General features: G+C 30.8%; 6 protein-coding genes across 11 annotated transcripts; 4 read left to right on the top strand and 2 right to left on the bottom strand.

Annotated features, from left to right (window-relative positions):
- Positions 1 to 1,131: 1,131 nt before the first annotated feature.
- On the bottom strand, positions 1,132 to 4,933 carry Mppe (Metallophosphoesterase). 5 transcript variants are annotated; one of them, XM_076761995.1, is made up of 8 exons: positions 4,828 to 4,933; positions 3,960 to 4,109; positions 3,579 to 3,788; positions 3,308 to 3,470; positions 3,096 to 3,227; positions 2,894 to 3,028; positions 2,586 to 2,817; positions 1,132 to 2,502 (listed from the first exon to the last, which is right to left on the bottom strand). In XM_076761995.1, exons 2-8 carry the CDS (start codon positions 3,974 to 3,976, stop codon positions 2,330 to 2,332), a joined length of 1,062 nt encoding a protein of 353 aa, XP_076618110.1. In that variant the 5' UTR covers positions 3,977 to 4,109; positions 4,828 to 4,933; the 3' UTR covers positions 1,132 to 2,329. The 5 variants fall into 5 exon arrangements, with proteins under 5 accessions (XP_076618110.1, XP_076618114.1, XP_076618113.1 ...); XM_076761999.1 differs by having other exon boundaries at positions 3,960 to 4,092; positions 4,828 to 4,909; XM_076761998.1 differs by lacking the exon at positions 4,828 to 4,933 and adding an exon at positions 4,457 to 4,668.
- Positions 4,934 to 4,960: 27 nt separating this feature from the next.
- Tm9sf3 (transmembrane 9 superfamily protein member 3) lies at positions 4,961 to 9,397 on the top strand. Its single transcript, XM_076761994.1, has 10 exons — positions 4,961 to 5,399; positions 5,630 to 5,825; positions 5,914 to 6,036; positions 6,119 to 6,363; positions 6,453 to 6,692; positions 6,802 to 7,086; positions 7,240 to 7,448; positions 7,524 to 7,670; positions 7,746 to 7,829; positions 7,914 to 9,397. The coding sequence occupies exons 1-10, from the start codon at positions 5,313 to 5,315 to the stop codon at positions 8,056 to 8,058; spliced, it is 1,761 nt and encodes a 586-aa protein (XP_076618109.1). The 5' UTR covers positions 4,961 to 5,312; the 3' UTR covers positions 8,059 to 9,397.
- Positions 9,398 to 10,709: 1,312 nt separating this feature from the next.
- LOC143340304 (stress-associated endoplasmic reticulum protein 2-like) lies at positions 10,710 to 12,309 on the top strand. The gene is made up of 3 exons (XM_076762090.1): positions 10,710 to 11,000; positions 11,443 to 11,515; positions 11,603 to 12,309. Exons 1-3 carry the CDS (start codon positions 10,917 to 10,919, stop codon positions 11,638 to 11,640), a joined length of 195 nt encoding a protein of 64 aa, XP_076618205.1. The 5' UTR covers positions 10,710 to 10,916; the 3' UTR covers positions 11,641 to 12,309.
- Positions 12,310 to 12,425: 116 nt separating this feature from the next.
- On the top strand, positions 12,426 to 14,051 carry LOC143340303 (uncharacterized). The gene is made up of 5 exons (XM_076762089.1): positions 12,426 to 12,748; positions 12,873 to 13,129; positions 13,190 to 13,385; positions 13,482 to 13,580; positions 13,726 to 14,051. Exons 1-5 carry the CDS (start codon positions 12,700 to 12,702, stop codon positions 13,845 to 13,847), a joined length of 723 nt encoding a protein of 240 aa, XP_076618204.1. The 5' UTR covers positions 12,426 to 12,699; the 3' UTR covers positions 13,848 to 14,051.
- A 38-nt stretch (positions 14,052 to 14,089) lies between these two features.
- On the top strand, positions 14,090 to 16,101 carry LOC143340301 (uncharacterized). Its single transcript, XM_076762085.1, has 6 exons — positions 14,090 to 14,294; positions 14,638 to 14,951; positions 15,055 to 15,344; positions 15,420 to 15,607; positions 15,683 to 15,818; positions 15,875 to 16,101. Exons 1-6 carry the CDS (start codon positions 14,148 to 14,150, stop codon positions 16,072 to 16,074), a joined length of 1,275 nt encoding a protein of 424 aa, XP_076618200.1. The 5' UTR covers positions 14,090 to 14,147; the 3' UTR covers positions 16,075 to 16,101.
- A 103-nt stretch (positions 16,102 to 16,204) lies between these two features.
- Eif2beta (eukaryotic translation initiation factor 2 subunit beta) lies at positions 16,205 to 19,856 on the bottom strand. Of its 2 annotated transcripts, XM_076762086.1 has the most exons (7): positions 19,671 to 19,856; positions 18,811 to 19,071; positions 18,573 to 18,729; positions 18,467 to 18,499; positions 17,896 to 18,083; positions 17,534 to 17,818; positions 16,205 to 17,428 (listed from the first exon to the last, which is right to left on the bottom strand). In XM_076762086.1, the coding sequence occupies exons 1-7, from the start codon at positions 19,686 to 19,688 to the stop codon at positions 17,384 to 17,386; spliced, it is 987 nt and encodes a 328-aa protein (XP_076618201.1). In that variant the 5' UTR covers positions 19,689 to 19,856; the 3' UTR covers positions 16,205 to 17,383. The 2 variants fall into 2 exon arrangements, with proteins under 2 accessions (XP_076618201.1, XP_076618203.1); XM_076762088.1 differs by lacking the exon at positions 18,467 to 18,499 and having other exon boundaries at positions 19,671 to 19,854.
- Positions 19,857 to 20,330: the final 474 nt, after the last annotated feature.

Below are 20,330 nucleotides of genomic sequence, written 5' to 3'. Positions count from 1 at the left end.
CCGACTTCCGATATTCATTAATAACTATTTAACGAGGCATGGCATGGTCCTAAAAACTATCCTTGAATGTTGCCAAGGGTCTGTACTATATTCTTCGATTCTAAAAGTTCATATTTTAGTCCCAGGAAAGGCGTAATTAGTAAATAAAGGAGCAGTAATTAATTACAAGCCGAGAGACACATAGTACACTGTTTTCGCCACTGGCGGCGCCACAGTAGAAATTAAGACTTTCAATAAACTGTGGCTCGTTAATTTACTAATTACGCCTTTCCTGGGAATGAATTATGACCTTTTAGAGTTTAGGAATATAGTATAGACCCTTGGCAAAATTAAAGGATACTTGTTAGAACCATGCCATGCCTCGTTAAATAGTTATTAATGAATATCGGAAGTCGGAACACTCTTTTGCGCGACACCTTAGGCATCTATCGCTAATAACTAATTAATTGGAGCATGGAGCGTTGCAAAATCGGTCCTTAAATATTACCAGGGATGTCTACTTGCTTCCCTAATAGCCAAAATATGCCTGCTATTGCTGAAAAGTTGATAATTCATCGATTAAAGGTGGCAGTGATACAGCCGTAAATGTTCCGACTTCCGATATTTGTTAATAACTATTTAACGAGGCATGGCACGGTTCTAAAAACTATCCTTGAATGTTGCCAAGGGTTCATACTATATTCTTCGATTCTAAAAGTTCGTATTTTAATCCCAGGAAATGAGTTATTAATGAATAATCAAGGTAGTGTGTATTAGGAGGAGGAGGAGTGGGGGTAACTGTACTCCGCATACCTCCACTAACATTCTGTGATCCTGGCACGAAATTTTTAGTTCGAAACCCGTTATTAGATGGCGATACTATACGATTGCACGAAATCGTGGGGGGCGAGAGGGGGTTTCTACCCCGATAGTACGAATCCCTATTGTTAGATGGCGATACTATATCTTGTCACTTTTTAGCGCAATATTCAAATAAGCTTATTACTTATTAATTACATTAAATAATGTATAGAGAAGTGGTTGAACAACTTAAATAGATTCGAATAATATTTTTAACTTTAGAATTTATAAAAATTAAGGAATTAATGGGATAGGTAGAGGAGAATTTAAATAAAAAACGTGGAAAATATGTACTATCATCTTTATTTTTAATTAATGTAAACATAAGGAATGTTTTACATCTTTCTAACTCTATTACATAAAAGCATGCCTCGAAATCTTAATAACACGTTTTATAAATAAAATAAATTGACGAGTAATATTTTGCACGATATTATTCTAAAACATTTGTGATATACGTTTCTAATATAATTTAATAGGTATGCAATGTATAAAATATTATGTTGTTTTAACAATTTCTGTTGTATTTTACATTTTTTGATTACTAAACATGTTAATTCGATGTATCCTTTTATGCATCGTTTTATAAGTTATAATTATTATTTATTAATGCAAAAAATAATAGGTCAAACTTCAACGTGTAACATTTATTTCTGGCAAACAGAGATATATATATGAATAGTTTCTTTTAAACGGAATCTTCCTCAACAATATTAAGTACTATATTTTAATATACGACTATTATTTATCATCTTTTTACAACAGAATACCAAAACTTAGCACCGTCAGAATTACTCAGAATTGCGTCAAACTTGATATATTGATTTGTTTTTAAATATGGACACCAACCACAACAATATTACTCTCCAGTTTTGCGCCCAAGATTAAAAAAAGGAAATTGCTGATTCAAATCCCTGTACGCAAAGTTTGACGCAATTTTGAGGGGTGGCAAGTCTCGATGTTCCATTGATAGATAAACGGTTAAACTATAGCCAAGTTATTGTTATGTCAATTTTATAAACGATTCAAACGAATACTATGTTATAAAATACGACTTGCAAGAAAAAAGAGCGAACTATACAGAAGCAATACTGTATCAATTGTATAGATATATCGTAAATAAAAATTTACATACAAGTTTGGCATCATTTCACGTCTAAACTGTACTAAAAGTTAATTAAAAATGATTTTCGGTGTAAAGTTTGTATGGATTTACTCAAAATTTTAATTGTTCATTCATTAAATGTCGGCCTCGATAAGACTGTGACATTTAGGAACATGTTCTAAGTACTTTTATTTATGTATGGTAGTAAATTTTGTTCGTTTTTAAGAGTCGAACCATCAAGTAATCGTAACATTACTTTTTTTTAAACTTGACATAGATGGTAACAGAATCACATGTATTGGACGGATCTTTGTACCTCATTTCTAATGCCAAGTTATTGTAGATATTAAATTTTAAAAGCTCGAATTATACGTACGCCTTCTATTATATCGAAGACATACGACTATAAACTGCGTGACTTTTTAAACAATAACTGGAAATGCAAACGAAAATGCTGAAGGCAAGAATGAATACTCCAACAAAAACATAGATCCAGAGTTGCGGAAATCTTCCTGGTAACCATAAAATCGTGAATTCCACTGTTTTCTCTTGAGTATCTAAAAACAAGGAAAGGATTAATAATAAAAAAAAAAAAACATTAACAAGTTCATAGTCGAATACAAGATCACAATTTTTCTACCAATATAAGCTAGTCCATATCCTGTATGAAGTGTACCCATTCTGTATGAACAAGTAGGCATTTGCACTTCGTGAATGTCGCCAACATCCATTCTTAATTGATATAATGGTGTTTCGTAAGGAGGTAAAATCCAAATCTCGCTTAATTGGTCTGTTGCAGTGTCTAAGCTGATATGCATTGCTTTATGCTCGTGTCCGGTAAAAATAATTTGAGGAGACAATTCTTTCAGTACCTATTACCACAATGTAATTATTAATGAAAATGAACGTCAAAACTGCGAAACTAATCTTATAGAAAAATCAGCTTACATTTTGGACAAAAGTACCTGGCATGAATAGTAAAGGCATATGACTAAACACTACATTTGTTGTATTTCTTTCTGCATAATCGTTCAGAAAGGCATCTTTCGGAGCTTCCGGCATGCTGTGTGTCAATCTGTTTACCTGATAAATTAAATAAATACATTATAATTTGTTGATACAATTTCAGTTACCACATAAATTTCATTACCTTGAAAAATGTTACTGACTTATAAACTAGCGTGTCTGGTTGAGAATATGCAAACTTGAATCTATTATGAATATTAAATGAGACTGCATCCTCTTCACCTCCGATATCATTATCACCAGGTAAATAAATTTTCTGAGAAGAAAAGCATTTCTAAGTATAGTATAGCAATGACCATGTATACCAAACAAGTTTCATGATAATTACAAGTATACCATAATATGATCAGGCATTTCAAATATGGAATCTAATCTTTTTTTGTATTCTGTAAACGATTCCTCGTTGGCAATATGACCTTCGTCCATAAGGTCTCCCAGAAATGCAACAACATGAGGCTGAGAATGGTCCAAAGCTCTTGAAAACGTTTTCTTCAAGTACCTGGAAATAAGACACTGTGGAACAAAACCGAGGTGAATGTTTAAAGTTTTTAGAATAAAGTCAGAATTTATACATAGTTGATAGTTTAATCAACTAATTTATTCATACCTATCGCTATCCCATTGTGCTATCAATGCACCAAAATAATTTTCAGACGTTTTACCCAAGACCTGTGGGTCAGCAACAAGTAGTACTTTAACACATTCTGAACACTCTCGAACAGACCATTTAAACTTCTGTACATCGTAGACTAGAAGTTCATTATATATTGCAGTGACCATTACTAGAAAGCCAATGGCAATTGCCCTATTCTTCAATCTGCAGAATAAAATTTATTAACAAGATCTTAACAACTGTCTGCCAGTTAACCAGTTTTAAAATTGTTGTTGTAATTAAAATATAGTATCTAAAAACTATTAAAGAAAGTGAGGAAGAATAAAAATAATAATGAATCGCTTTACATGTTATAATAGAATAAGCTTGTTTCACCTGTTTCGTCGTAACATTTCCAAGATTTTTAGTGTCGTCTAATAACATTAGTTATGTTACAGCCGAAGTAGATCAGTACATCTTTCGGCATATCGTTCGAAGAGCAACGAACCTTTGACATCATTCCGTTTTTCTATGGCATGCGATAATCTAATTAATTAAAGGTTACACGATTAGAACAAACCGATTCTCTGGTATCTTATATTTGCAATTGTTTTAAAACAATTCGAACAACTATGCAACAAACAATCAATTGATCTTGAGTTTTATATAACCTTAGAAACGTCGAAAGGTTACATACGGATCTTGTTTGAATCATGCATCATGCTTGGTTTAAAAGAAAATCGATATTTATAAAGCGCTGCATATTCACTATAGATGGAGATAAATGCTATGACGCAACGATTGTTTTTTTAAAAATAAAATCATACATTTTAAACTCAAATGATAGACCAATCGTCTATAATTTCATTCCACTGACTTTATTATTTATTTACCAAAAATACGTCTTCTTTTTTTGTTCGTTACTGGTGAAACAAAAATAATACAAACACAGACGTATATGTCGTCCGTGATACAATTCTCAAAATCTTTATTTTTGTTTATAAATTCGATAATTACGAAAGAACAATGTGGAAACTATTAATACCACTTCTAATCAAATTACTGGCATCCCAATTATTGTAGTTACAGAGTATTCTTAAAAGTCAGCAGAAGAAATAAGAAATTAGAAAAGAATTATTTACTATAATTATATAACATATATGTTATGCAATATATAGTTTAGAATAAATGACAGTAAGGGTATATTTGCATTTAAGCTGACGATTCAGATGACGCGTACAAAGAACAAATTATGCTTTCTTACTAGTTCAAAGGGATTGCGATTAAAAATAAACGTGATCAAATCACTCGTAATTCTCAAGTAGCAATTCCAACCATCTCTAACGTGTGACTGAAGTGGACTGTAGCTGTAGCTTGTAGTTTGTACAGTTTGTATTGCCTATCAAAATTGTTACACGTTACAACGTTCGTGTGATCTAGACTTAAACCGAACGTATTGCAAATAATTCCCTATCGCAATGAAAAATCGCTGATTTCGATCAGAACCTTAAGAAAATCGATGGAAGTGCCATCTAATGTGACAACGAGCGAACATTCTTAACATCTAGCGCGTATTAATGCTCACGAGTGTCACCATTGAATTTTAATACGTGTCCACTGGTGTCTGTCCGTCCGGTGTTTCTGCTACGTTGATCACGTTTCGTGAATCTATGGAGTGTTTGTATTGTCGGATATCATTAAATTTCTGTCTGTAGTAGCATAAGGCGCCTAGTGCGCCTTCCCGTCACGATGAACATGTGTCGGGTTCGATGGTTATTCCACTTTGTGGCGCTTAGCCTACTCCCCTTTGCCCGTTCTGACGAGCATACTCACATCGTAAGTATTCCGAATTGACATATTTTTTAAATGTTTAAGTTGCAAAGACATTGTATGCACATCCTTGTCGGCATTACGACACTTGTATTCTTTATCGTCGCAATTTATTTTTTCGATACTATTCCACGAAGAGTTAATATGTAATCACATATTTCCATGTCTAATTTATGCTATCTGTGAAGTAAAACATTTTTAATTTTCCAGTAATTTATTCTTTTCCTTTTCATTAGTATGAAGATAACGATGAGGTTGTACTATGGATGAGTACGGTAGGACCATATCATAATCGTCAAGAAACTTATTCGTACTATTCGTTACCTTTTTGTATGGGCACCAAAAATGTCATCAATCATTATCATGAAACCTTTTCTGAAGCATTACAAGGCATTGAACTTAAATTCAGCGGCTTGGAAATTGAATTTAAGGGTACTTGCTGGTTTTATTAATTAACATTAAATATTGGTTTTATTTTTATATATGTTCTAGTAATACTTTATATTTGCTATATCTACAGCTGATGTTGCAAAAATGGAATATTGTCAAATAAGATTATCCGAAGAGAGTGAAAAAGCTTTTATATATGCAGTGAAGAATCAATATTGGTATAAGATGTATATGGATGACCTACCAATTTGGGGTAAATGCTAAACTTAATTTCCTTCTCTTTGTAACATTTTACCATTATACGAACTGATGTTTCTTTCAACCATATTCATTAGGAGTTGTGGGAGAGCCAGAAGAAAATAATGGGGTTGTATCTTACCACATTTGGACACATAAAAAATTTGATATAGGGTACAATGGAAAGCAAATAGTCGATGTAAATTTAACCAGTGAAAATAAAGTAAAATTGGTGCCAGGTGCAGCTATTTCTTTTAGTTATGAAATTAATTGGAAAAAGAGTAATGTTAAGTTCGAAGACAGATTTGATAAATATTTGGATCCTAACTTTTTCCAACACAGAGTAAGCATTTTGTAATTTCAAAAATGTTAGTAACAAATTCTAAGGTTTGCATTTAAATCCTGCCATAAAAATGATTTTTTATTTATTAGATTCACTGGTTCAGTATCTTCAATAGTTTCATGATGGTGATGTTCCTAGTTGGACTCGTTTCGATGATTTTAATGCGTACCTTAAGAAAAGACTATGCTAGGTACAGTAGAGACGAAGAAATGGATGATATGGAACGAGATTTAGGCGATGAATATGGCTGGAAACAAGTTCATGGGGATGTATTTAGACCAGCTAGTCATGCGATGCTTTTTTCAGCTCTTATAGGTGCTGGCTATCAGGTAATTAATTTCATAAAAATAATCAAATGGCATATATCAATTTGATAATTGAACATTTACGTTTCATAGAACGATTTGAATAATATCTTAGTAATTTATTTAATTACAGGTGACAGTTGTTGTACTTAGCGTTATTATTTTTGCTATCCTCGGAGAGTTATATACGGAAAGAGGATCAATGCTATCTACAGCAATTTTTGTGTATGCTGCTACATCACCCATAAACGGTTATGCTGGAGGAGGTTTGTATGCTCGCATGGGAGGACGTATTTGGATTAAACAGATGATACTCAGTGCCTTTATGTTACCTCTTATCGTCTGCGGCACTGCATTCTTTATTAACTTTATCGCGATGTATTATCATGCTAGCCGCGCTATACCTTTCGGCTCTATGGTGAGTAATATAAAACTTTCATTTGTACGGATATGTACACTTGTACATGAAAATATTCAAACGTTTACATTTATAACATTCAACTAATGAAATATGTATATTAATACTTTGTATGTTTTCTTGAAACGATAATAAAAATCATTGTATTTACAGGTGGCAGTTACATGTATTTGTATATTTGTTATATTACCATTAACGTTAGTCGGAACCATTTTGGGTCGCAATTTAGCTGGAACACCGGACGCGCCATGTAGAGTTAATGCAGTACCTCGACCTATTCCTGAAAAAAAATGGTTTATGGAACCACTGATCATTATAATGCTTGGTGGTATCTTGCCTTTTGGTTCAATATTCATTGAAATGTAGGTTTCATCGCTTACGCAGTAAAGCATCATGGACCAAATAAAATGATACTTTTGCATTGTTTTTTTTTTCAGGTACTTCATTTTTACCTCATTTTGGGCATATAAAATCTATTACGTTTACGGTTTTATGTTATTAGTATTCGTTATTTTAATGATAGTAACCGTTTGTGTTACTATCGTATGTACATACTTTTTGCTAAATGCTGAAGATTATCGATGGTAAGAATTTTCTGATTACTAATTATTGAACATTGCTAAATAGTGTTCTCTTCTTAATTCACTTCCGTTTCACAGGCAGTGGACAAGTTTTTTAGCGGCAGCTTCAACTGCCGAATATGTCTACGTGTATTCCTTTTATTATTTCTTTTTCAAAACTAAGTACGTTTTTACCGCACTCGCTGCATTACAGTACGATAAATATAAATTTATTACAAATTTAATCACATTACGATTTATTTTCAGAATGTATGGTCTCTTCCAAACAGCATTTTACTTCGGTTATATGGCATTATTTAGCCTTGCCTTAGGTATAATGTGTGGAACAGTCGGTTACGTCGGCACTAATGCATTTGTACGGAAGATCTATTCCACGGTCAAAATAGACTAAAGCATAACTCTAGTGTAATGTCTACGCTGTGGATTTAAAAAATTTGAAGCGTACCGGGTACTGCTACTCCTTCAGAAGTAGGACTCTTCTTCTTCCGGTAGTTTTAATTATCTACATCGATCATGGCCCGCGAATCACCCCATAAAAGAAAACCTTTAAATCGATATCAACGTTTTACCAATATCATTAGAATGAATATTTAAAGAATATTTCAAATATTTTGTCATTGAGCATTAATGTAACGTATCGTAACGACATTTTCAATTTAAGCAGACAATTTATTTCTTCGTTAACGCATAGATATTCGAAGTTGAGTCCTATAACAGATAGTGCACGTCTCTGAAACGAATTGTTTGCCAATTCAAACAGTCGCGTATATTATTCGTCTCACGAGTCACAGTTCCATATTATGTAAAATGCAGGTTTCAATGATTATGCAACTCTAGGATCACTATTTTACTTACAACTAATTATAAATATTGCTCAATTTCGCTGGACACTGCTGGAAAAATCGCAACTTTCTTTCAGTACGTGAATTCGTGCATAGAAGTACAACAGAATTCTGAGTTTAGAGACATTATGAAAGTTTCGATGTGCTAACTGCTTGATACGTTTCTCATGCCACAAATATCGAAATTTAAATAATAACATTCCCAAGCATCAACAAATATTAACAATTCGTTGGAATTTTCAAAACATAAAAGTTAAATTTACTTATTGTAACAAAAAGTAAAAAAAAAATGAAAAAGAAATTCAATTTGTACGTGAATTGTATATTATAATTTCAAAAAAAAGAAAAAGAAAATATGTATTCAAAGTGTGAGTACTTTAATGCTAGTAGAACAATGCCTCAGTTGTGTGACTCTAGACTGGAATTTTTGGTAATATAAAGAACGACGCTCGATTTCGACGATTAATATTAACATGAATTTTTAGATAAGCTAGATGTTAGATCGAAGTAAGAACGTGAATATAAGAAATTTTTTTACCATTGGCTTCGTACTATACGCCACAAACATTTCGTTCAGGTGGATTTCCTTCGTTACAAACTTGTGAGTGCATTGGTAAAATGTAAAAATATTGTGAGTCTATATCCAGGAATAAAATGATTCTTTTGATAGTGATCCTCTTTATGCGGATAAATGTCTTAAGTTCACATTAATCGACATAGAAGCATCAATATTTAAACGAAGGGGATTGAAATTTGAAAATCACAGTGAATATGTTTACGCTGATAGTACTGTTGAACGACAAATATCAGTGAGGATATTCAAATGAATATACAGTTTGTTGTTAGTCATAGCAATTCTAAGAAATATAAAATTTCTACGTACAACAAGTTTACTGTCTTTTATTAGTTCATTGATCCTGACATTATTAAATTTTATTCAATTATTTCACGCACATACTTTAAACAATTTTTATATATCTAAGTAAGTAAAAAATTTCATACTATGAAGTGTGTATTTTTATACAATTTTAAACGCTTAATCAAAGCAGTTCCCATGAGATCAGGGAAATCTGAAAGGAATAATAAAATTTCATATACTAATGCACTCAATTCTTCTATTGTTTTGATGTATAGAATTTTATGTTATCTTATAACAAAATCAGTATTCATCTATTTAATAATGTAAGTTTCTTTTCTAGTAATTCTAAATGTAATCCTTCAAATTAATCGCTGTATACTTCCGCTACGATCGATTGCCGTTCCGCGTTTTAACTCTAGAACATTACACTTCATTTTTAGATACATTACAATCATTTTGGGATTCAGCGGGCCTCGTCGTTATTTCTACCCTGTATATCGATTATAATCATTACGTTTTCTTTAAAAATATCGTAATCGAAAGGACGGACTGTAAATAAAACACTCGTGCACAGAAATTTCAATTCAAAGTTAGAATTTTCATTCTACAATGTTGTAAATAAAATGCATGCTTGAGAGTGTGAACAAAATACGTTTGGAGTTTTTAATGTTTATTTCTTTTGTATTTTAAAGAAATGGAAAATTATATATTATAAGGAAATAATAATCACAACTTGATTCTTTTAAAAAAAGTGTAATTATTTGCCATACCTAAAAATGCCAAATTTTAAAGCAAGCAAAAATATGTTTTTCAACTTTCTTTGAATCGATCTTACGTATATCTTATAGGATAGATATAGAATAGCGATAAGCGAGACAAAAAGAACGTACGGAAAATTCATTGCTTGAAAAGGCAAATTTAACTATCATTTTGGGAACGATTGTTACTAAATGTTGACAAACCTAAGCAAAATAGTAGATATAATACAAATTACGATGAACCATACAACTAAATAAAAAATTAATAAATAATATTAATAATGATTTCGTACCAACTTCTAATAAATTTGAAGAAACTTGAAGATACTTCTAGACCAGTATGGAACATTTCAATTATTGTGTCGTAAAATACGAAAGTACTGCGTTGCTCAACATTCTGTCGCGTAAATTGTTACATATATTAATTAAATATATCCTTACAACGTATATAAGGCTATAAAAAAACGACGTAAAATTACAAAACAATGCAATATGTATATTGTTGCTTTGTATAATTTCGTAAGAAATTTTATAGTTACCGAATTGACTTAAATGGTGCCACTGTGGCACTAAAAGCTATTCTGTCGAACAATGTGAGTTATTCACGTGTCAAAGCGCACACGTTGACGCAGGCAGAGAGCCAAGCGTGCTGTGAACATACACACCTGTTCACTGCTCCGAAAACTTGACATATTGAAGAGCAAATACAGTGACAAAAGTAGCATTTCAACTGTTGACCGCTTTCTTCCTAATTTTCTTCGAGTACCTTCGGTGAACGAAAGTAGCAGAAATGGCACCGAAACAGAGAATGCGCATTGCTAACGAAAAAGCGACGAAAAACATTATGCTTCGCGGAAACGTTCCGAAGTCGTCGGTAAGTTATTCAACTTAATCTTTGATAGAATTCGTTTAATTAATTATCGATCAAACGAAATAACCGAAATATGTAAATCATATAAATATAAGTAATTGTCAATTTTTAAAGTTGAGGTTATAAACTTCGTTATTTATAACAAGTTTTAGTCACTTATTACAATGACATTTATAACAGTATTGTCAAACCATATTTCTCAGTTCTCCACATTGCACACAGTTTTAGATTGTTAACTCGGTAACATACAAGTCTTTGAAAAAATATTTATTTAACAATTTCGAACATGATGCAATAAAATAACATTTGTACCATATGTAATGTAAACACATGGACCAGTCTTAGAATTAGTTTCCTAATAAATCCGAGTATCGCATATTTCGTTTATTAATAACAAACTTAAAGTAAAAAACTAAATAAATAATATTAAATTCATGCATTTTAGAAACCTCAAGATGAAGGATCTCCGGTCGGACCATGTCTACTAGCACTTTTCCTTTTTGTTGTATGTGGTTCTGGTAAGTTCCATCATAACAACTGTTTTTTTACTTTTCTTTCTTTTTAAATTTATTTTGAGTGTATAAATGAAATTTTTTAATTTTCAGCTGTATTTCAAATAATTCAAAGTATTAGAATGGCTTAAGAAAAATTACAAGCACACAAAGTTATGAAGATATTGCCGTTACTGTTAATATGAAAAAACTGTCTGCAATGTATTGGTATACAAGCGAGATTAACAGACTGTTTTATTGCATATTTGTAAAAATGTAGGCATTGTAATGCTGTTGACACAAATTGAATTCAAATTGTCACTGAATATTATTTTTTATTTGCTACAACTTGAGGGATTTATTTATAAAAATTTAGCATTTATAAACATTTTTACTTCAATTGCATTATGTATCGATTGTGTCGATGAAAGAAGATTACATTTAATGAATTTTGTTTAAAAATTTCAGATGAAATATTGCATATTAAATGCAGTCATTCAACGATTTTAATTTTACCAATTTGCACAGTGATTTTCATGTAGCTTTCCATAAGAAATGTGAATTCTTCCATCGATACATATATAGTAAATAATTGTATATACATATAATCAATTTATCGTATGGATTCATTAATCAAAGCATTCCACTGTAAGCAGTTGGTAGCTTTTGGTTGCTATGTATTTTAGAGGCCTTAAGAACATGATAGGTCCTTATATACATGTAAAAATATATATAATGTCAATGTAATTTATCCTAATGAAATATTTGCTACTGACAGTTCATTGTCTCTTTTAATAAATTATATTATGAATAAATATTAACTATGTGACTTTTGTTGTTTGATGATAATGATTATTCTACAGAAGAAATATTCGACTGAAATGAATTTGTTTATAAAGATTTATAAATGTTTTCGTTTTTCATGTAAGTAAAATCAGATTATGAAAATCTGAGCAAGGTAAGTGTATTTTTCGAGGACTGCGAGAAAATGAAGTTTAAGAAATACTGTTTTAAAATACCAGTGTTGCCAATAAAATTCCCTAGTTTCGTAAACGTTTGATTGTCGTTTGGTTCAAATTGAAAACCTGCGATGAAAGAAACCGACAAAATTGATTTTCTAAGGACGAAAGCATTATTAAATAGCCTCATTTTAAACACAAAATACGTGTTGAATATTTTAGAAACATATTTTTGAGGAAAGTTTTGCTGAAATGGCTGGTATATTTAACTTATTTGGCGGAATTTCGGATCTTGACAAAGGTACAAATAAAAGCTGGAGGTTACATCTTTGCTGCTATTGTTTTTATAATATTATGTTTAAGTATCTAATAAATTTTATTTAGTACTAAATAGAAAACAAAATTTAGAAGAGTTATTCTTATAGGTCAGGTAACAAAGTCATTATCAAGATCAAAAACTTCTCTTGGAGTAAGTGAAACTTCTGTAAAGACTTTTAATCAGTCAAAACCAAAAGGATTATCGATTAGATCTAACTCGGATTTAAATGTGTCAGCTAGTCTGTGTTTGAACAATTCAAGTCAAGATGTATCTAATAAACAACAAGATTGTTTAAAACTAAAACTAACACAGTCAAATAGTGATAGCTGTTCATTGTCACCTCAAAAAGAATTTGCAGCAAAGGTATAAATAGTTGATTTTATATATTTTAAATAAAATCTAACATATAATTTTTTCTTACAGAAACAAAATGGTAATCCTATCGAAATTAAAAATCAATCTCCAAGGAAAATAATATTCGATAAAAGGAATGTAAAATCACAGAAAATATTTAATGATCATATCTTCAAGAAACCATTAACACCAAAAAAGTTAATCACAAAGTCATATCCTGAACCAGAAAGTCTGGCCCCGTATTATGATGCACAGTCTGAATTTGGTATGATTTTAAGAAGTACAGAAAATTAATATTAATAGTTTAAGAGAACAAAGAATTAAAGTTTCTATGCAAAATGTGTATAACTTATTCTTACAGATAATGTCTACACAAGAACTATAGAGAATGAATTTAAGGAATTATTTTTGAAGAAAGAAAATGAGATGTTATTGCACGAAGATGAAGGATTTGAATCAGGTATAAGTGGAAGAACAGTATGCTGTTTGTCCCATCTAACTTTATCATCTGGTATAACTTGCTTGTTGTTGCGTGTTATTCTCAGTGATACAGTTAGATGGGACATCCTATATATTAATATACCAAATATCAATTTTGAATTTAGATCCAGAACCGCTTGAACTCGAATTACCAAAATTGCATCTGTCATCTGAATTAATTGAAGAAGAATATAAGAAATGTTGGATTCCTGATTTACCAAATATATCAGATGATGATGACATATAATACCAATACTATAATGACTTTTTAACTGACTTAATACTATAAAATTTTTTGCAGACAGATTATAAGTAATATAAGTTTAAATTATGTTTATTGTGTACACATAATTGAAGTATCATTATGAATATAAATTATGAATTAAGATAAATGATAGTGTGCCTTAATAAATATATTATAGATAAATAAATTATTCTGTATATTTAATTATATGGTGTTACTTTTTTTCATTCCTAGACATGTTTGAAAATCTTCAAAGAGTTGGCAGTTTACTTAAGCAGCCTTCAATTGTTAAATATAAAAAATATGTCAGCAGAGAGATGTATGGTTGCGATAGCTGGCATTTTAGAAGACCATGTATTCAATCATATATGTTTTATAGCCGAAAGTTTATCTACAATATTACCTAACTTTTGTTTCAGATATATTTGTAAAAAATCAATTGAATGGAAAGTAAGTTTAACATCATCCTTTTCAGTGATAATATACAGTATAAAATTTAATTTCTAGGTATGGTTAAAAAAGATTTGTGCACAGCATGGGTGGTCTCATACTAAATCTCCTTTAATATGGAGAGAAATTGGATCGACTTGTACCCATATTTATTATGTTGGAGGTAGCTATCAGTTTTGGGAATTGTTGGATAAATATTATAACGTCACGTCGTATTTAACTAGAGAAGATCTTGATGCTTTACAAACTGATTTTATATTTGTAAATAATTTGTAATATTATCCGTAGAAAAATTTTGCAAATTAATTATTCCAATTGGATTTATTAAATTACTTTCACATAGGCTTATGATGCGGAGAATAACAAATGTAAGTGTTTGGATGTACAAACAAAACGTCGTCGAATAATGATAATAGGCGCAGGAAGGTCGATGTGCCCAGATTTGGTTTCCGAATTGATATTGACGAAAGAACTTTGGTTAACTCATGGGGTTGTTATTAATTTATACGATGAGCCAGGTTGTTTTTTTAAATTGAGAAGAATTCTTAAAGATTCAGATGGAATTGGCGGGGGTTTAAATGCAGTAAAAGTTTTGGACAATATACCTGATGGTTTAAACGATTGTGACATACTGATTTATCTTGATACATTATCAAGGTAAATAGGGAAATTAAGTATTTTAATATAATCTTATTATTAATTTTCATATTTTTGATTGCTATAAAATACTGTTTAATGATATTGTACACGTTTTATTTAGAGAAGAATTTGAAAGAACAGACAGTTGGTTGCAACGAAATTATAAGTGCATAAAAGAATTATCTTTGCAAATAAATCAGTATGCACCCTTACACATGAAAGTAATTTTCTGTTCAATGGGGCCTACATGTTTTTATGTTAATATCATGCATGAGCTTGTTAAAAAATTACCGAAAACAAATATTGTGGCTGTTAGTTCTCATTATGGATTGGAACTTATACATCCGTTTGTTAGTTCATTAGGTTTCACCTTACGAAATTTTGGTTGTCCACCTGTTTGGGGATATTTAGGTCGGTTTACACTTTATGACAAAGAAATTAATATTTCGTTTTACATACGTGATAATAAATTAAATTTAATTGTAGGAATTAATCAGTTTGTAGATGTTCATCATATGATTCAAAAATGCGATATTTATCAACCCAACAAGAGAGCTTTAGATTCAAATGAAAATGTAACGTTACCAGTGGGAGTTCAGCGTTCAGAATTAAGATGGTTCTTCTATTTAGTGCAAGACAAAACAGATCCTTATAAGAATCATTATGAACGTAAAGTAAACACATTCGAACACTTTTCACTGCACAATTATAAAATAATACAAATACCTACACCCATTTATATATGTTAGTCACTCCTTCAGTATCAAGTTGGTAGATCTGAAGATTTTCAAAAGTGTAGAGCGATTTGTGATCTTTTGAAATTATGGTACAGCAAGGAAGAATATATCGGAGATGAAATTATATCGCTAGGGATTTCTTCTGATGGTAATTGTAGGAACTAAAAATTGATAAAAACGCAAGCATACCTTTTTCTTTTGTAGGTTCTTTTGGCATTCCAAAGGGATTAGCATTTTCACAACCTGTCTATTTAAAAGTATCAGGAGATCATTCGCGAGTATGGACACCTTTCACAGATTTTCCAATGCCACACATGCCAATCGAAATATTTCAAAATCTTATAGATACTGCTATTATCGTGAAGGGAAAAATAACGAAACTGAAAGGCAAGTTGAAAAAATAATATTTTAGTTATTTTACATTGGACATTCTTTTTCGCGTTCCCTTCGATTATGAGCCTTCGCCGCCGCCGCCGCCGCCGCCCTCACTTCCCCTCTCGTCCTCCTCGTATCTCCTGACTGAATATACGCCCATTTTTGAATAGAAAGTATCAATTTTATTATATTATTTAAATACATAAATACCACAAAATTATTCAATTTTAACTTAAGTATTCCAGCTGCCTGTTACAATATACATGTATAAACTATTGAAATTGCACATTCTTCGTAATTGGTGATTTACGACTTCAATTTTATTTAAAGTCTGAGCAATTAAAGCAAAAGAAAAATTGTATAATTTACACTGAAATATAAGTTCATTAGAAAACTTTATAATTAATCTTAATAAATATGAGTATTTTTACATTTCTGTTGAACGGATCAGAAGAATAGTGATAACAGAACTTCTTAAGATAATTTTATTACCTAGTAAATACAATTATTGAATAAATTAGCTAAAAGATGTTACCATTATAATTGGTTGAAAAAATTATTACACTTTACCATGATATTTCTCTAAAAACATAGTTAGTTATGGGAATAATACTTTTTGCCATACATAATAATGTACTTGAATTTAATGTTATAATTTTTTTTTTTGTATACAGAAAATGATATAAGAAATTATTATTACCTGCTTAAATCTATTGTTAACAACTGGTAATCCATACCATTTTCCACTTATTTGATAATTCTTTATACAGGATTTCACGTCACAATGGTAGACAAATGGATAAGCAATGCATTTCGTATTAGAGTGTCATTGTTTATATCATTATTATTCAAATCGTGACTATAGATTATTATGTTTCTTGAAAATTATTACATATCAGTCGTCTATGTCCTGCAACGGAGAGTGCGTAAAAACTTCGAATTCAATTAAATCATACAACTTCTTTTATGTTTATTTCAGAATGAATGGTATATTCAAAATTTTGAAACCAAAAGCGACAAATTGAAAATTTTAGAAATCAAAATTGTAAATACTAATATCTTGCTAAGGAAAATTGTAGAAAAAACTTTGTTAAGACATAATTTTCACGTAATTTCTTTTTGTCTGTGAAGATCGATGATAAAAAACACATTGTATATTGCATATTTTCACAATCACTTTTTAAAACTGACGTTGATCAATTCATACGAGTAAAAATAGGTGTTTGGATTGCACGCCGTTACAATAGGTACAGTAAAAACAGTATTCTAACACAAAAAAACTCTGACAATTTGAAAATTATGCTACAAAATTGATAGGTGGGACAATGAAAAATTTGTTTAGGCAGTTTTTGCTCGAATAGCAGCACGTTTTCCAGTGACGGCCTGAAAAAAAAAATTCATTATTATAACACACGAATAAATTAATATCTTTAGCTACGAGTTAACTTCGTAGGTGAAAGTAAATGTATTCAAATTTGAAACACTTACCTGGAAGCCAGATTTTATGCTAGCTACTGAACATCTTGATCCACAGGTTTCACACTGTAAGAAAAATAGTCGAGTATCTTTTTGGAGAATGGTATCTGGCGAACGACAGGTGTGACAGGTAACATATTCTTTAATGTATCTCCTAAGAACATTTTCTATTTGTTTTTGTTGAAAACGGCCCTTAATAATAAGTTGACTATTTCCATCAACAGAACCACTAGTTCCTAATTCAGCAAGTAAAAAGTCAAGTAAATGTTTTTGTTGCCTATGAAGCGTTCTACATATCTGAAATAAAAACAAGTTCGTAATTTAAATATATAAAATATAAGTATAGTTTGTAGATCGTTGTAACAAGTACTTACTTCAGTGAAATTAGCAAAAGATGTTTTCTTGGTACCTATACGTACTACTTGAGGAGGACGCATAACGAATTTCTGTTTCTTTCCAGCAACCATATCAGGGTTTTTTTCCTTCATAATGTTGAATACTCTTACCAGTAATTCATCATAGGTATAATCTCTATCCGATCCGAACCACAAACTTGTTTCTTCTAATAGAAAATATGATACTTATTTAGTGCATGTTCAAGATGTAATAAAATTAATGGCAGATTTATTAATGAGATTTGTGTTTTGCTTCATTAGACAAACTACACTTTCCTTCAGACTTCTTTTAGTTTTATATTAATTTTAAACATTAAACGCATTGTTTGATTTAAGCACCAAAGCAACACCAAACAGTTCATCAAGCATAGGTTGTTACTTATGGTAACAGGTTTAAAATGCATATATAAATACAGTAATGCCTTGGATATTGGTACAGAGATATATACCACTTTTTCTATTAGAATGAGACTTTTGAAAGTATGGAAACAATGTATATACTTGTGATTGTCATATGATATGTATAGGAAACAGCAGACATATCCCTTACCATACTCTGCACTTCGCTCAGATTCAGTGCAGCATGTTAACAAATAATGAGTAACATAAAATTAGTTACCCGAAGCTATGACATTCTTTTACTATATAATATTTACCATTTTCTTTATCTTCAATTTCTTTATGCTCTTCTTCTGCTACTAGTTCATCGAGATCTTTCTTTTTCTTTTTCTTCTTTTTAGTTTTCGAAAAGTCCATATCCAAATCAAAGGTATCATCCACTGCAACTTCTTCCGTTTGTTGTTCAATAACATCCTATTAAGGTAACAGCATACATTTATGTAAGTAAATTTTTACTTTACATATTTAAAAATTACTCTGTATATACATTTTTACCTCTTTTTTAGTATCTGGCAAAGCTGCATCCAGTTCATCTAAATTAAATGCTTTTTTCTTCTTCCTTTTTTTCCTTCCAAAATTTTCTAAATCCAATGTATCATCATCTTCCACCAATGCAGGAGGATCTGGCTCCTGGTTTTCTTTATCACCAGTGGTTTCTGATGCATAGCCCATATTACCACCTTCATTGAATGCAGCATCAAGGTCGAAGTTAGTTTTCTTTTTCTTCTTTTTCTTTTTCAAGGTAGGATCAAATACCTAGACATTTTTTAAATAATTTATGTAACTTTATTCAATCAAAAAAAAATTATGATTTACTGATTATCATAATTATATACATCGAATCAAAGTAATTATATGTACTAATTTCATTGATTTTTTTATAAAAATACAATATATAAAACTTAACAGTTGACACATTCTCATACTGATATTCAGTAATAAGTATGTACATTAATTAAAATATTGCATCAACTTTACTATAAATTGCTTCATTTTATAAAATGTATCAAAAATATTGCAATACAATACAAAAAACATTAAATTCATAATACATAAAGGAAAGACATAGGAGGTGTAATATGTCAGAAGGTATTACATAGAAGATAAATCTATAATTCTCTCGAATACTATCCACATGGCTTTGAGGTTGGAATCCGTAAAGCCGCATTATTTTTATGTTATGACAATTTCGCTGGAGAATGTTTTTTTATGTGGGTGGGAGCTTTATTCCCTTATATGTGGTTTATAGGGTATTGTCAAAAAATTGAAAAGTATGTCAAGATGACCACGCTCCCATGCTTTTCCAATACGACATGGATACCTCTCTAAAGACATTTTCCAATATTCGTACGTACCGAGTCTTCTTCAGTCATTTTGGATATCGCTTTAAATACTTTGGCGTTTATGAGAAACTTATCAATTTGTTGGGTTTTCTAAACACGGATGAACATTTTAATTGCACGAATCCTCAATCCTTTCGTTTGTACCACCTATACAGTGCATTCACGTCTTGTTAACGAATATTGCATCAGAAATTCGACTTTTAAGTCCAAAGTGTAATTCACACTCCCAAAAGGTTCAACGAAGCTAATGTTTCGTTGTATGCCTTGATAAGCTTTCCTATTGGTCAATCGTAGATTCACGCTAATGAAACACAATGCAACTACATTAGATTATTAAATTCCATTGAATAATTATTCCATATTTTTGCACAAATTTTCAATCGTTATCGTAGTCTACTGACTAACAAAAACAAATTTTTCAAATACTTAGCGCCAACTTTTAAAACATAGGGATATGTTGTTTCTTAAAATTTTCAACCGTCTATAAATATGTTTTGTTTAACATTTCTTAGATTTATTGTATTGTAAATTAAAACACATACATAAATAAGTGCTATTATCTGGTTTGTTTTGCTGTAATTATCTAAACGTACTTGATCTATCCTTATCTGCTGTCTCAACTACCTATGTCAATTCGAATAACCAACATATATGTACAAACGATGCACATAG

The sequence above is a fragment of the Colletes latitarsis genome, chromosome 3, assembly GCF_051014445.1.
Source record: "Colletes latitarsis isolate SP2378_abdomen chromosome 3, iyColLati1, whole genome shotgun sequence".
Taxonomy (NCBI): Eukaryota; Metazoa; Arthropoda; class Insecta; order Hymenoptera; family Colletidae; genus Colletes; species Colletes latitarsis.
This window is presented reverse-complemented; position numbering and strand designations above follow the sequence as displayed.